The sequence below is a fragment of the Bubalus kerabau genome, chromosome 16, assembly GCF_029407905.1.
Source record: "Bubalus kerabau isolate K-KA32 ecotype Philippines breed swamp buffalo chromosome 16, PCC_UOA_SB_1v2, whole genome shotgun sequence".
Lineage (NCBI taxonomy): Eukaryota > Metazoa > Chordata > Mammalia > Artiodactyla > Bovidae > Bubalus > Bubalus kerabau.
In genome coordinates this window covers 73,292,360-73,304,052 of record NC_073639.1, presented here as the reverse complement: position 1 = coordinate 73,304,052, position 11,693 = coordinate 73,292,360, and the positions used below count along the sequence as shown (strand labels likewise).

Below are 11,693 nucleotides of genomic sequence, written 5' to 3'. Positions count from 1 at the left end.
GAAGGGGACGACAGAGGATAAGATGGCTGGATGGCATCACTGACTCGATGGACATGAGTCTGAGTGAACTCCAGGAGTTGGTGATGGACAGGGAGGCCTGGCGTGCTGCGATTCATGGGGTCGCAAAGAGTCGGACACGACTGAGCGACTGAACTGAACTGAATAGGCCCCAGAAGCAGTGAGCAGGGGAAGGAAAGGGCTGCTGAATTTCTGTCTCAGCCTACCTCTTCAAGCTGCCATGTCCCTGGGCGAGTCCCCGAACCCATCCCGAGTCTCCTCAGAGCTACTCGTAAATGAATGGGAAAACAATCCTCACCCACATCCTTAAGGTCTCGCGAGGAGAGGGCGAGTACTCCCAGAGGGCGCCCTCGGTCTCTGCCTTCGCGGTGCTGCAGGTATACGCCAGGCAGAGGCTAATCCGGAAAAGCCCTAAAGCTCTTTCAGGTGAGCCCTCGGTGATTGGCAGCTCGGGGGGGAGGGCTTCGGGTGACGGCTGCCCCGCCCCCTCACGTCGGGCCTGTTGGCGCCAGCCTGGGGGAGGTGGGCGGGCCCTGGGGTCCGCGGCACCCATTGGGCGTTGCGGGGAGGAAGCGCCCGGGAAGCCCTAGGGCCCCGCCCCCGGCTTTGCGGAGACCAATGAGCGCGGCGCGTGGGCGGGGCGTCGGCGGCGTCGGCGGAGGTCGGGAGGCTGAGGCGGCTGAGGTGGCCGCTGAAGCTGAGGCGGCGGGCGCGGCCAGGATGGCGAAGAGCCTCGAAGAGAACGGGCCGCGCGCGCCCGCAGCTCAGGGGAGCCTGTCGGGGACCCGGGAGAGCTTGGCCCCGGGCCCCGACGCCGCAGCCGCCGACGAGCTCAGCTCTCTGGGCTCCGACTCAGAGACCAACGGCTTCGCCGAGCGCCGCATCGACAAGTTCGGCTTCATCGTGGGCTCGCAGGGCGCCGAGGGCGCGTGAGTATCGCTGGGGCTCGGAGCCAGGGGACCAGGGGCCGGGGCAGGACCCGCGGCGGTGCCTCGACGCTGACAGAGCCGCTCTCGGGAAGGACAGACACGTCTCCCTTCCAACTAGGAACAACAATCCCTTATCTCCTTTGCCCCACCCGCACCTTCCCCCCCACCCCCACCCCCACCCCCGGCGGACTGACCCGCCCCTAGGAAGGGCCTAGAGTGCTCTCCTCACCGGAGCGCACAGGTCGACTGCTACCTTTCCCACCCCCGGCGCTGCCACCCTCGCCTTAGGGCTGGTTGGCTCGGCCGGCTCCTGACAGGCTCATAGGTGGTCTCCCCTCCCCCAACAGCGCGGTATTCTCCGTATCCCGCCCCCTACCAGACCCACTGACGTCCTTGTCTCAGCAGCCGCCACCGCCACATCAAGGGGACACCTTAGGCCGACTTCAGAGGGACGGGCTGCCCTGCCCCCACCGCGCTCGGGCACAGACTGACCCTCATCTCAAGGCACAGGGACCTCTAGATAGACTGACATTGGTCACCTCCCTCCCACCTTGCGATAGAGAGTCACTTCCCCTCATGGAAGGGACAGAGAATGCCCCCCTCCCCCTCAGAGGCAAGTTTCTCCCTGTCACCAGCAACAGGTGGGCAGGCACTGCCCCTTCCCAATACCCTCAGGGGGATGGTACCTCACCTCCAGGACAGACTGTCGACGCTTCCTCTTCAAACGCAGACCAGAGTGCAGGCAAGGAGACAGCAGGGGACCTGCTCATAGCACACCTAGATTTCCCACACCCAGGAGCCCCCAGCTGGCAGGCAGAGCAGTGTGAGGCAGTGGAGCAGCACCTTCCCTCCAAGCTGGGCGAGCTGAGCAGCCACATTCTGCCCCCAGAGTACTCCCTGAGTCCAGTCCTCACAGGGATCATATGTATGGATTGGTGATCCCTTTAGGAAAGATGGATTCCAGAGCCCACTCACATCCCAGCTGTCCTGTCACTTGAGACCAGTGTTCTGCCCGGAGCTGACAAGCCTCCCTTGAGATGTGCCTCCCCTTCAATAGAGAGCACCACACAATCACCTGGCAGAGCCTACAGGACTCAGCCATGACCCTATTCCAGAGGGTCCTTCCTCCCCTTTTCTGACCAGCTGTGATCGTCTAAGGCTTCTTCAGCCTCTCTTATGACTTATGGAAGAGGCTTGACCATCTGTAAGATACCCACCCTACACAAGCAACCCCATAAAGTTCACTTCTGGGATTTTCCACGGTCCCAAAGCCTCGTATTCACCAGACCTCCTTCTCCTTTGGAAAGTTGGAGAGAAATGCAGGCCCCTCCCCTAAGGAGAGTTCTCTTTTACCCTCCAGCCTCTTCCCACTTGCTCAGAGCAAGCCAAGCCTAGTCCAGTCCAGAACTCAGAGAACACCCCTTATTCTGATCCTTCACTCTGACTTGAAGCTTTGTCACAGTTCCCCAGGGAGTAGCTTGTGAGAACCCAAAGAGGACTTTGGGTATATTTTTGAATTGAAGAGCAAACACCAGAGATTAGGGTCTTGGGAGGGATGAGGTCAAAAGTGGGAAAGGAGTTACCAGTTGCATTTGTGGGTGCTTGGAAGGAAAGAGTTCAGATTTGCTAGTGAATTCTGGGAGATAAAAATTCCTACTTAAAATTCCTACTACATGCTTATCAGGAAGTTAACTAGATCTCAGGGTACAAAGCAGTGTGAAATAGTGGGAAAAGGCCAGATTTAGGAAGAAATCACACTTGCTGGCTGTGTGACCTTGGGCAAGAGCTTGAATCTCTGAGCCTGTTTACTCACTGTAAAGGGCAACAGTAACACCTATTGCCAGGATTACTGTAGAGATTAAGTATTCAAAAGTGCCTAGCACAGTGCCTGGTGCAAGTAGTGGCCTAGGAAAATGTTAGTTTCCTTTCTTTGCCTTCTAAGGGTCTGAAAATTGAGGAGAAAATGAGGGCATACCTCTGGTATTTGTGAACAGAGAGAGGCCCCAGTGGGAGCACCTCCCTTTGGCTGTAGTCCCCAACCAAACAGCCAGACATCTGTCTTTCCCACCCTCCAACCGCAAACCCGGGCTTTGCAGATGCCCTCTGCATCATTGGTGTCTATAGGGCTGGGGCTGAGGTGGGATTCCAGGTCTCTTCCTCTCTCCCTGCCTCACTTTCTTGACCCTGTTGGCCACCCTAAAATCTCTGGTGTCTGAAAACTTGGATGTACCCTGTAGAGTCAATATTGTGGTTCAAAAAAAATAGCCAAAAGTAAGTTCCTGCCCAAGGCCATAAGAGAGGAAGTTATGGGAAGTTTCAGAGTGACCGCCCTGAACCCAGTCTCGTGGTTGAGGGCTAAGAGTCCATGTGCTAGCCCAGAGAAGTGAAACATTAGCCCTGATGGCTGCAGTGGAGATGGCCAGGACTCTGGCTCCAGATTAAAGGTCTGTTTCAGCCATCTTGGGCCAAAGGTTGTCTTAAGACAGTTTTGGCAATTGCCAGGGGCTAGTGGGGTAGGGGAGGAAAGTAGATCAGAAGCTACCTCCTCAGGTGACTGCTTGGTGCCTGTTGTGAGTAGATCATAAAATCATAGACTTATATCCCTCCTATAGAAGGGATCTTAAGAATTTGACCAGTGTAACCCTAACTTCTTATACGATGAGGAAACTGAAGTCACAGAGAAGAGAGGAACTTGCTTAAGCTCACACAGTACACCAGTGGCAGAGCCAGGTCTTGAAACCAGAGGTTCTGACTCCCAAGTCAGGACCGTTTCCATTGCCTTTCCCACCCGTTAATATGGTCTGGTGGCCCCAGCAGTAAACCAAGTCCTGGACAGGTAGAACAGAAGGTCCCTAACAGGAACCTGTGTGCCCTTACCTTCCCTGGCTTAGCTCAGTACTTTGACTCCCTAAGCAGTGTGAGAGGTCCACAGAGATGGTCCAGCAAGGATAAGACTGTGTTGTCATTACCACTTTGTTACACTCATTAGACTGATGAGCATCAGAACTAGGACCAGGCCTTTTTTATTTGGCTGCAGCTTGTGGGATCTTGAGTTGGGATTGACCAGAGATTGAACACAGACCCTTGGCAGTTTGGCAGTGAAAGCACAGAGTCCTAACCAGTGGACCACCAGGGAATTCCCTGGGACCAGGCTTATTCACTTTGTTCTCAGGCCTGCAGAGAAGTAAATGATCAGTTAACATTTTCTGACACACATTTCAAGTCAGGAAGCTGAAAGCCACCTTAGAGATGGCCTTCATCCTATGGATAGGTAAACTGAGGCCTGAAGGAAATGATTAACCTCACCTGTTCAGTCAGTTGGGAGCAAAGCCAGGAAGTAAACCCAGAACTCCTGATTCCCAGCCCTAGGCCCTCTTTACTTCACCTTGTCTGTCTTTTGAGTCTGCAGGGAACCTTTGTGGGGCCTGAGATGGTCCCTGCCCGCCGTGGAGCAGTAGCCAGTGATAGGGAGAGGCAAGAAAGCAGCCAGCCAGTGAAGGGCCCTGTGGTGGTGTGAGCGCAGACCAAGTGCTGATAGCATTGGCCCCTTTGGCGTGGCTGGCAGCTGAGCTGGTTGTTGAAGTCCAAGGTGGACCAGAGGAGAAGAAAGAAGGATCTTCAGCAGGGACTGGTGGCCAGAGGACTCTGGGGACAGGAGGAGCAGACTTGTTTGTGGGGAAGGGGTCCCTTTTGGAGTTGGTCAAGAAAGGAAAGAAGGATACCAGTGGATACCAGGTCTCTGGCCTGAGGAAGATGGCCTGAGAGGGGTGGGTCCCTGGCCTCCCCCTCCTTTTCCTATGTGATTGCCAAGACTGGCCTCTTGAAGCTGGAGTTTCCCACCCAGCTTCACTGTGCGCAGTGCTGCAAGCCAGATGAGGTGAGGAGCTGTGCTGTCTGGGATCCCGTGGGTGTTGGCTTCCTGTTAGGGGAGAAATGGATCTGAACTGGGCCCAGGGAGAAACATCTGGAACAGCAGTTCCCCTGTCGCCTGGGCCCTCCACTATTCCTAGTCAACTGTGACTTTGGAAATCATATAACTGGCTCAGTTGACATCCTTGTAGTTTGGTCTCTGCCAGTTATTGTTGGGCCAGGGCCCTCCTAACAGGCCAGGTCCTGCCTCCCTGCTTTCCCACCACTTTCTCCAGTTTGTAAGTTCAGGACATCCTCTTTTCTTGAGCTGTTACAGTTCCCAGGAGAGCCTAGAGCTGGGCGTGGAGTGGCCCCTGGGTGGCCCATCTGGAAAGAGACTACTGCACATGTGGGGCCCTGGTCCATGACTCGGGGCCACACGTCCTTCATTTTCTCTCCTCCTCCCCTTCCCCCAGCTTCAAAGGAAAATCCAGTTTGGTAGCCCTGTGGGTGTTCTAGGGCCTCAGACAAGACTTGACTTGGCGAAGGAGGGGGCCAGATCACCAGCTGCTGCCCTGGGAAGGTGCCTGTGTGCCACCTGCTAGGAAACTCTAAGCTGTGGGAAAGAGATAAAACAGTGGGACCTGCTTGATATTTTGTATTCCCAGCATCTAGGTTTGAAACAGGACCTTCGGGGGGCCACTAAGGCCTGGCTCTGGTCCAGCCCCCCAGTCTGTTTACACTGAGGGAGGGGAAAAAAGGTGCTCTGTTCAGCCTCACACCTAACCCTTTGAGCCCAGATGTCTGTGTGACCTTGGACATATTGCTTCACTCTTCTGAGCCTCAGTTTTTCACTGTGAAACGGTTATGATAACACTGACTTTGAAGGATTGTTGTGGGGGTTAAAAGAACTAATGCTTGCAAAGAGCCTGACAACACTGTAGCTGCTCAGTGAATGTTCTGCCTCCTCATAGAGATTGGAGTACCTGGTGGTCCTGTCTTTTCATTTTCTACTTTGCATCTCTGGTTGAGCATCAGTGAGATCCATCCCCTGTGAGCAGAAGTGAACACTAACCCATGATGAACCCTCACTTTCCCCAGATAAGTGTGGTTATCCCATTTTGTAGATGAGGACACTGAAGTTCTGAGAAGAAAGCGTTCAAGATTTGCCAGCTGGTACATGGCAGAACTAGGACTAGAACCTTTTTTCTTGACACTGAATCCAGTGACTAAGCCTTGCTAAGGTGTAGCAGGTAGGGTGCCAGGTGCTCACCATCCCTGAGGCCCCACACCCAGGGCAGGAAGCCTGTGGTTAATATGGGCATATATAGGAAGAAGCAGCCAGCTCCACCCATAGGAGCTCAGAAAGAAGAAGTGGCACTTGATTCAGGCTTTGGAAGGAGCAAGGAAGGGCAATCCGTGGTATGGGAGGGGAAGTGTGTGAAGAAAAGCCAGCTGTTTGAGAAATGTGTGCCAGGAGGTGACAGGAAGAATGGGAGGTGGGAGGATGAGGTGAAGCATGGGGAGGGGAGGGAAGTGGATTTGGCAGAGGTGACTGGCCTTGAGTGTCACACTGAGGCTTCCTGTGTTTCATTAAGGTCAGTCTGGTGAGGGCATGGAAGATGGTATGAATGGGAGCTGGACCACAGGCAGTGAAAGCAGTTGGGAGAGTTTGGGACAGCCCAGAAGGGCTGCAGAGAGGTCTGGAAGGTTATGGAGCCGAGAGGATGAAGAGTCAGCGAGTAGGGCATGGTACCTGATCAGCTGTGTGGACCTGCAGGGACTTGGCAAAGGCTTTGGCCAGGCTGAAGTCTCCTTTATGTACAGTTGGGAAGGTCCCCTGGAGGAGGAAATGGCAACCCACTCCATTATTTTTGCCTAGAGAATCCCATGGACAGAGGAGCCTGGCGGGCTACAGTCCATGGGGTCGCAAAATGTCAGACATGACTGAGCGACTAATACTAATACTTTGGCCAAGCTGAAGTGGCCCTCGCCATCCCAGGGCCTCTGACCACAGGGAAGGAAGGCCATCTGCGACCTTCCTTTGAAGCAGACAGTGGGCTGCTGCTGACTGCTTTGTCACAGCCCTGGGCTCCCCGAGGTGCCTGGCATGGCTGGCACGCTCAGGGCCCATCAAGGGGTTCTTTGTATCTCTCCAGTAAGAGAGCGGATTAGCTGGCCTGGTTGGGAGGGGGTGGGTAAGTGGAGCTGGGCTTTGTGGTCTCTCCTGGTAGAAGTATTGGATGGCAAGGGAGAGCTAGCCACCTCTCTGTGCAGAGAGGAGGAAGTCCTGAGGGCATGGAAAACCTCCCTTAGGGCAGTGTGTAGCTGGGTGGGGGAGGGGGGGATGTTTATAAGGCTTTCAGGCACAGCATAAGCTCATCAGGGGTTTCTCACCTGGTTCAGTGGTAAAGAATCCACCTGCCAGTGCAGGAGATGCTAGTTCGATCCCTGTGTCGGAAAGATCCCCTGGAGAAGGAAGTGACAACCCACTGCAGTATTCTTGCCTGGGAAACCCCGTGGACAGAGGAGCTTCTTAGGCTATAGTCCATGGGGTTGCAAAGAGTCCAACACAACTTGGCAACTAAAAACAATAAAAGCTGATCAAGAGGAGGCAGCCTGGCAGTGGAGGGCTGACTTCCTCTCACTTCCAGTCTTTATTATGTTCCTGGAGCTGGTGCCTCAGCTGGGAAGTGGAAGCAAGTCCAGTGCCTATGAGTACATGAACCCCTCAGCCCTTATGGGCACCACCATGCACTTCTCAGAGATGATTCTGGCAGGACATGTGGATTTATGCTAGTATGGGAAAGGGTTCTGAACCCAGGGACTAAGGTGCCAGGGCTGGCTTCGCCACTGACCCTGGTGGTCTATGAGTAAGCATGTCCTCTCATTGGCCGTAGGGCTAATGCTCCTTGCTTTCACCTAGCACGTGCTGCGTGTGCAGCCGTGTGCTAGGCTCTGGGGGTGCAGACTTGGTCCTGACTTCCCAGGACCTGGAGCATAGCGGGCAGGAGACACAGGTGTGGTCTGATGATGAGGATCAAATAAGATGACTGGATTAGGAGCATGTGTAAACAAACACTGCTGACCAGGGATCAGGAAACCCAACTCCTGGGCTTCACTGCGCCCCTAACTAACCCTGTGACCTTGAGAAATTTGCTGAATCTTTCTAAGCCTCAGTTTCCCTTACATATAAACTAAGGCAGCCTTAATGAATGAAGTTGAAGAGCTCTTCTGCTTCTAACATACTGAGACTGCCCTTGGAGTATATGAAAAGGGCTTTGAGAAGTTTATTCCTCCTGGGTTGGGAAGACCCCCTGGAGAAGGACATGGCAACCGACTCCAGTACTCTTGCCTGGAAGATCCCATGGACGGAGGAGCCTACTAGGCTATAGTACATGGGGTCGCAAAGAATCGGACATGACTAAGTGACTTCGCTTTCTTTCTCACTTTTGTCAGGTACCTCATAAGTGCAAAGGTCGTCAGGGCACAGCCCACAAAGGCCAAAGCCTGCAGCATGCTCTGTTTTTCTTATGAGAGGACCTCTCTTTGTCTGTCAGACCAATGGCCCTCATGTCTTTGGGAGTGCAGTCAACTCAAAGAATGCTTTGGTCTGTCTGGCTCTTTGGTCTGCTCAGTGCTTTCTTTCTCATTGCCTTGCAGTGATCCTAACAGGAGCAGTGGGAACTCAGGAGGGTAAGTTTTATTTTGCCCTGTTTACAGACAGGGAAACCTAAGCTGAACAAGCGAGAAAACTGTGCCTGGAAGCCAGGGTTCTGCCTTTCCAGTGTTTTCCATCTTACCAAAGCTGGTTGCTTCTGTGTGGCCGCTCCTCCCTCTTCCTGTCCTAGCCTTAGGACTTTCAGTCCAGCTCCAAATGTCTATACTTCTCCTAGTGGGTTTCTCAAGTTGTTTTTGTTGGCTTTTTTCTTTCTTTCTTTAAAAAAAAAAAAATTTTATTTGACTGTGCTGAGTCTTAATTGTGGCGTGCGGGATCTAGTTCCCTGAGTAGGGATCAGACCTGGGCCCCCTGCATTGGGAGCATGGAGTTCCAGCCACTGGGCCACCAGGGAAGTCCTGTTTTTGTTGTTGAGTTGTTACAATGGATGGCACACTTCCTATCCCAGGCCCTCCACACACAGCACCTCATGCAAGATGAGGCAGGAGCAGCTGGATGCTAAGGGAGCCCAGGAACATAGAATGGAGAACTCTTGTTCCTCCTCTCTGCCCTCTGGGCCCTGGATTCTGTGTGTCCAGAAGCGGTCCTTCTTAGCCAGCCACATTTGGAGGATGCTTCCCTCTCTGTCTTGATTTCAAAAAAGGAGAACCTAAATTTGGGAGATCCTGGGTTCAGGACACCAGCAGACTGGCTTCAAGCCCTGGCTCCGTCACTTTCTAGCCATTGACCTCTCTGAGTCTGCAAATGGGCCAGATGGTGGCGTTGGGAGTGGGAACTGGCCCCGTGTGCGCTATGGTTGTGAGTATAAGGAGATGATGTTGGTAAAGTGCCCAGCAGTGTCTCCCACCAAGTGAGGGTTCTGTGGTGCACGGTGGCTCTCACAATTCGAGTGTGATTATCCTCTAAGGGTTACTCCAGGCCTTTGACCTCATGGTGAGAGAACAAGGCACCCTGGGTTTGAAGATCCACACCCCTCCTTGTGCTCTGCCTATATACCCTTGGACCCTGGGGGCAAGACGGGAGCCAGTCCCACTCAGCTTGTGGTCTGAAGCTTTCTGACCTGCCAGGGCAGGTTGGGAATCCCCCAGTTAGTTCCTCATTGAGTCATCTGGAACAGGGCTGCAGGTGACCCTGACTCTGAGGGCCCTAATGCGAGGGCCTCGTCTTCTCTTTGGCATGAAGATAAAGCGGAAGTGAGAACAGAGGTGGGTCTCCTGAAAGATTCAATTGAAAGCATGCAGTCATAGGGCTGCCTGGGGCCTCTGCCCTCTTGGGTAGAGATAGTCACTTGGGGAAGAAATCGGAGTTTGCTTCATAATTGCCACCATCCTCCTGTGTTCCTGGTGGACTTTCACCCTGGGCTCCCTGTCCTGCCTCTGTGTGACCCCCTCCGTCCCCCTAGCACAGTCACTTGATCATGCCACTTCGCAGAAGCGCCTGCATCGTGGACCAGGCTTTCACCAAGACCACCGTATTTAACTCCATGAGATATAGTTATTATCATCATAATCTCCATTTTACAGAGGTAGATCCCAGATCCCAGAGTGGTGAAGTGACTTGCCAAGCATCACACAGCATATGGCATCACTCAGTCAGTGCCAGAGCTGAGTGACAGAGCAGAAGTAGGGCCTGGGTACACCTCCCAGGTGTCCTCTGCTCCCCTTGGTGCATAGTTACTGGCTTGCTGAAAAACCTGAGTTTCTACATCTGCCCAAGGGCGGGGTGGAGGTGATAATTAGAGGACCTATTTCATATGCTTGTTGTCAGGATTAAATGAAATAATCTAAGTGCTGAGCACCATGTCTGGTCCATAGCAATTGCCTGGTAAGGGTTATAACAGACATTCAATTATGTTAATTGAATATAGAATTAAAACGTTGTAAAAGGCCATCATCAAACACATCTGGGCTCAGCCCTGTGCTGGGCTTCAAGGAAGATCCATCGCTGGACTCAGGCCGGGGAGGGAGTGCCCTTCATCAAGCTCTCTGTGCTCCTGCTTTTCCCCTCTGATTTCAAGGCAGAGGATAGTATTCCCATCTCACTGGGGAGAAAGCTGAAACTTAGAGCGCCCGAGGTCACAGAGCCACTGAACCTGTCAACATACTTTTATTGAGCACCAGCTAGGCACCAACCAGGCCTGGAGAAGGGAACGGCAACCCACTCCAGTACTCTTGCCTGGAGAATCCCATGGACAGAGGAGCCTGGTGGGCTATAGGGCTTGGGGTCGCAAAGAGCCGGACATGACTGAGCAACTAACACAGGCCCCCAGGCTCTGTTCTAGGGTCGGGACACACTGGGGAGAGTGGTTGGCAGAGTCCCTGCCCCCAAGAGCACACCTCATGGAATGCTGCCTCAGCAAGCGGACCGGACAGTCAGGCAGAGAAGCCAGACTCGCTCCACTGGACTGCTCACATTCCCCAAACACACCAGGCTCTTTTCCATTAATGTGTGCTTTCTCATCCTGGGTCTTCTGCCTGATGTGCTGTTTCCCCTTTCCCACCCTGGCTACTTCCTGTCACCCTTCAAGGATCATCCCAACAAGTCAGCTCCCTTTAAGGTTTTCCCTGAACACCCACACCCCCAACCTGGGGCCTTCTTGCAGTCTCGTAGCGCCTTCCACACTCCTCGCTTCTGTGATAGCACCTCTGTATGGGCTAGTTATTTACTCCCCCATCTGTCTTCTCTGCCAGATTGACCCCAAGGGCAGGACCTACGTTTTATTCAACTTTGTAGAGTCAGGGCCTGGAATGCAGGCTCTGGAGAGATGTGCATGGAATGTAATGAGGCGCTGATTGTGTTCTGTTCCTTTAGTGGCTAGGAAGGACTTTGTAGAGATGAGAGGCTGTTCTGAATGAGGCCTCGGGAAACAAGTGGTACTGAATTAGAGTCAGGGTAGGGGTGAGGGTGGGCAGCTTAGAGAGAGGGCCGTCTAGAAATAGGGCTGGGGATGTGCAGAGGGACTAGGAAGGCCTGGGAGCCAGAGCCTGAAGTTCTGTTGAACAAGGTGGGCAGTAGGGATCCTTGCAGGAGTCTTGGCAGAGATAAACAGTGAGTCAAGACTAAATTGATAAGATCTATCAATCAAATTCAGCAGTTTTGTAAGGATGGGTAAGGGGCTGTACATGAGTCATGGTGCCCACAGTGAGATTGTGACCTGAGGACCCAGTTGCCAGAGGGGAGTTTCAAGTAATACTCTGCCTGGTAGGGGTGGGGGCTTG

General features: G+C 53.5%; 1 protein-coding gene across 2 annotated transcripts in view; it reads left to right on the top strand.

Moving 5' to 3' along the window:
- Positions 1 to 658: 658 nt before the first annotated feature.
- TBC1D10A (TBC1 domain family member 10A) overlaps positions 659 to 11,693 on the top strand; it is a 28,789-nt gene continuing 17,754 nt past the window's right edge. Inside the window, exons 1-2 of one of the 2 annotated variants that reach the window (XM_055549935.1) lie at positions 659 to 947; positions 8,460 to 8,492. In XM_055549935.1, the coding sequence (XP_055405910.1) occupies positions 739 to 947; positions 8,460 to 8,492 (242 nt within the window). In that variant the 5' untranslated portion in view covers positions 659 to 738. The remainder of the gene's footprint in view (positions 948 to 8,459; positions 8,493 to 11,693) is intronic. The other variant, XM_055549936.1, reaches the window with a different exon arrangement.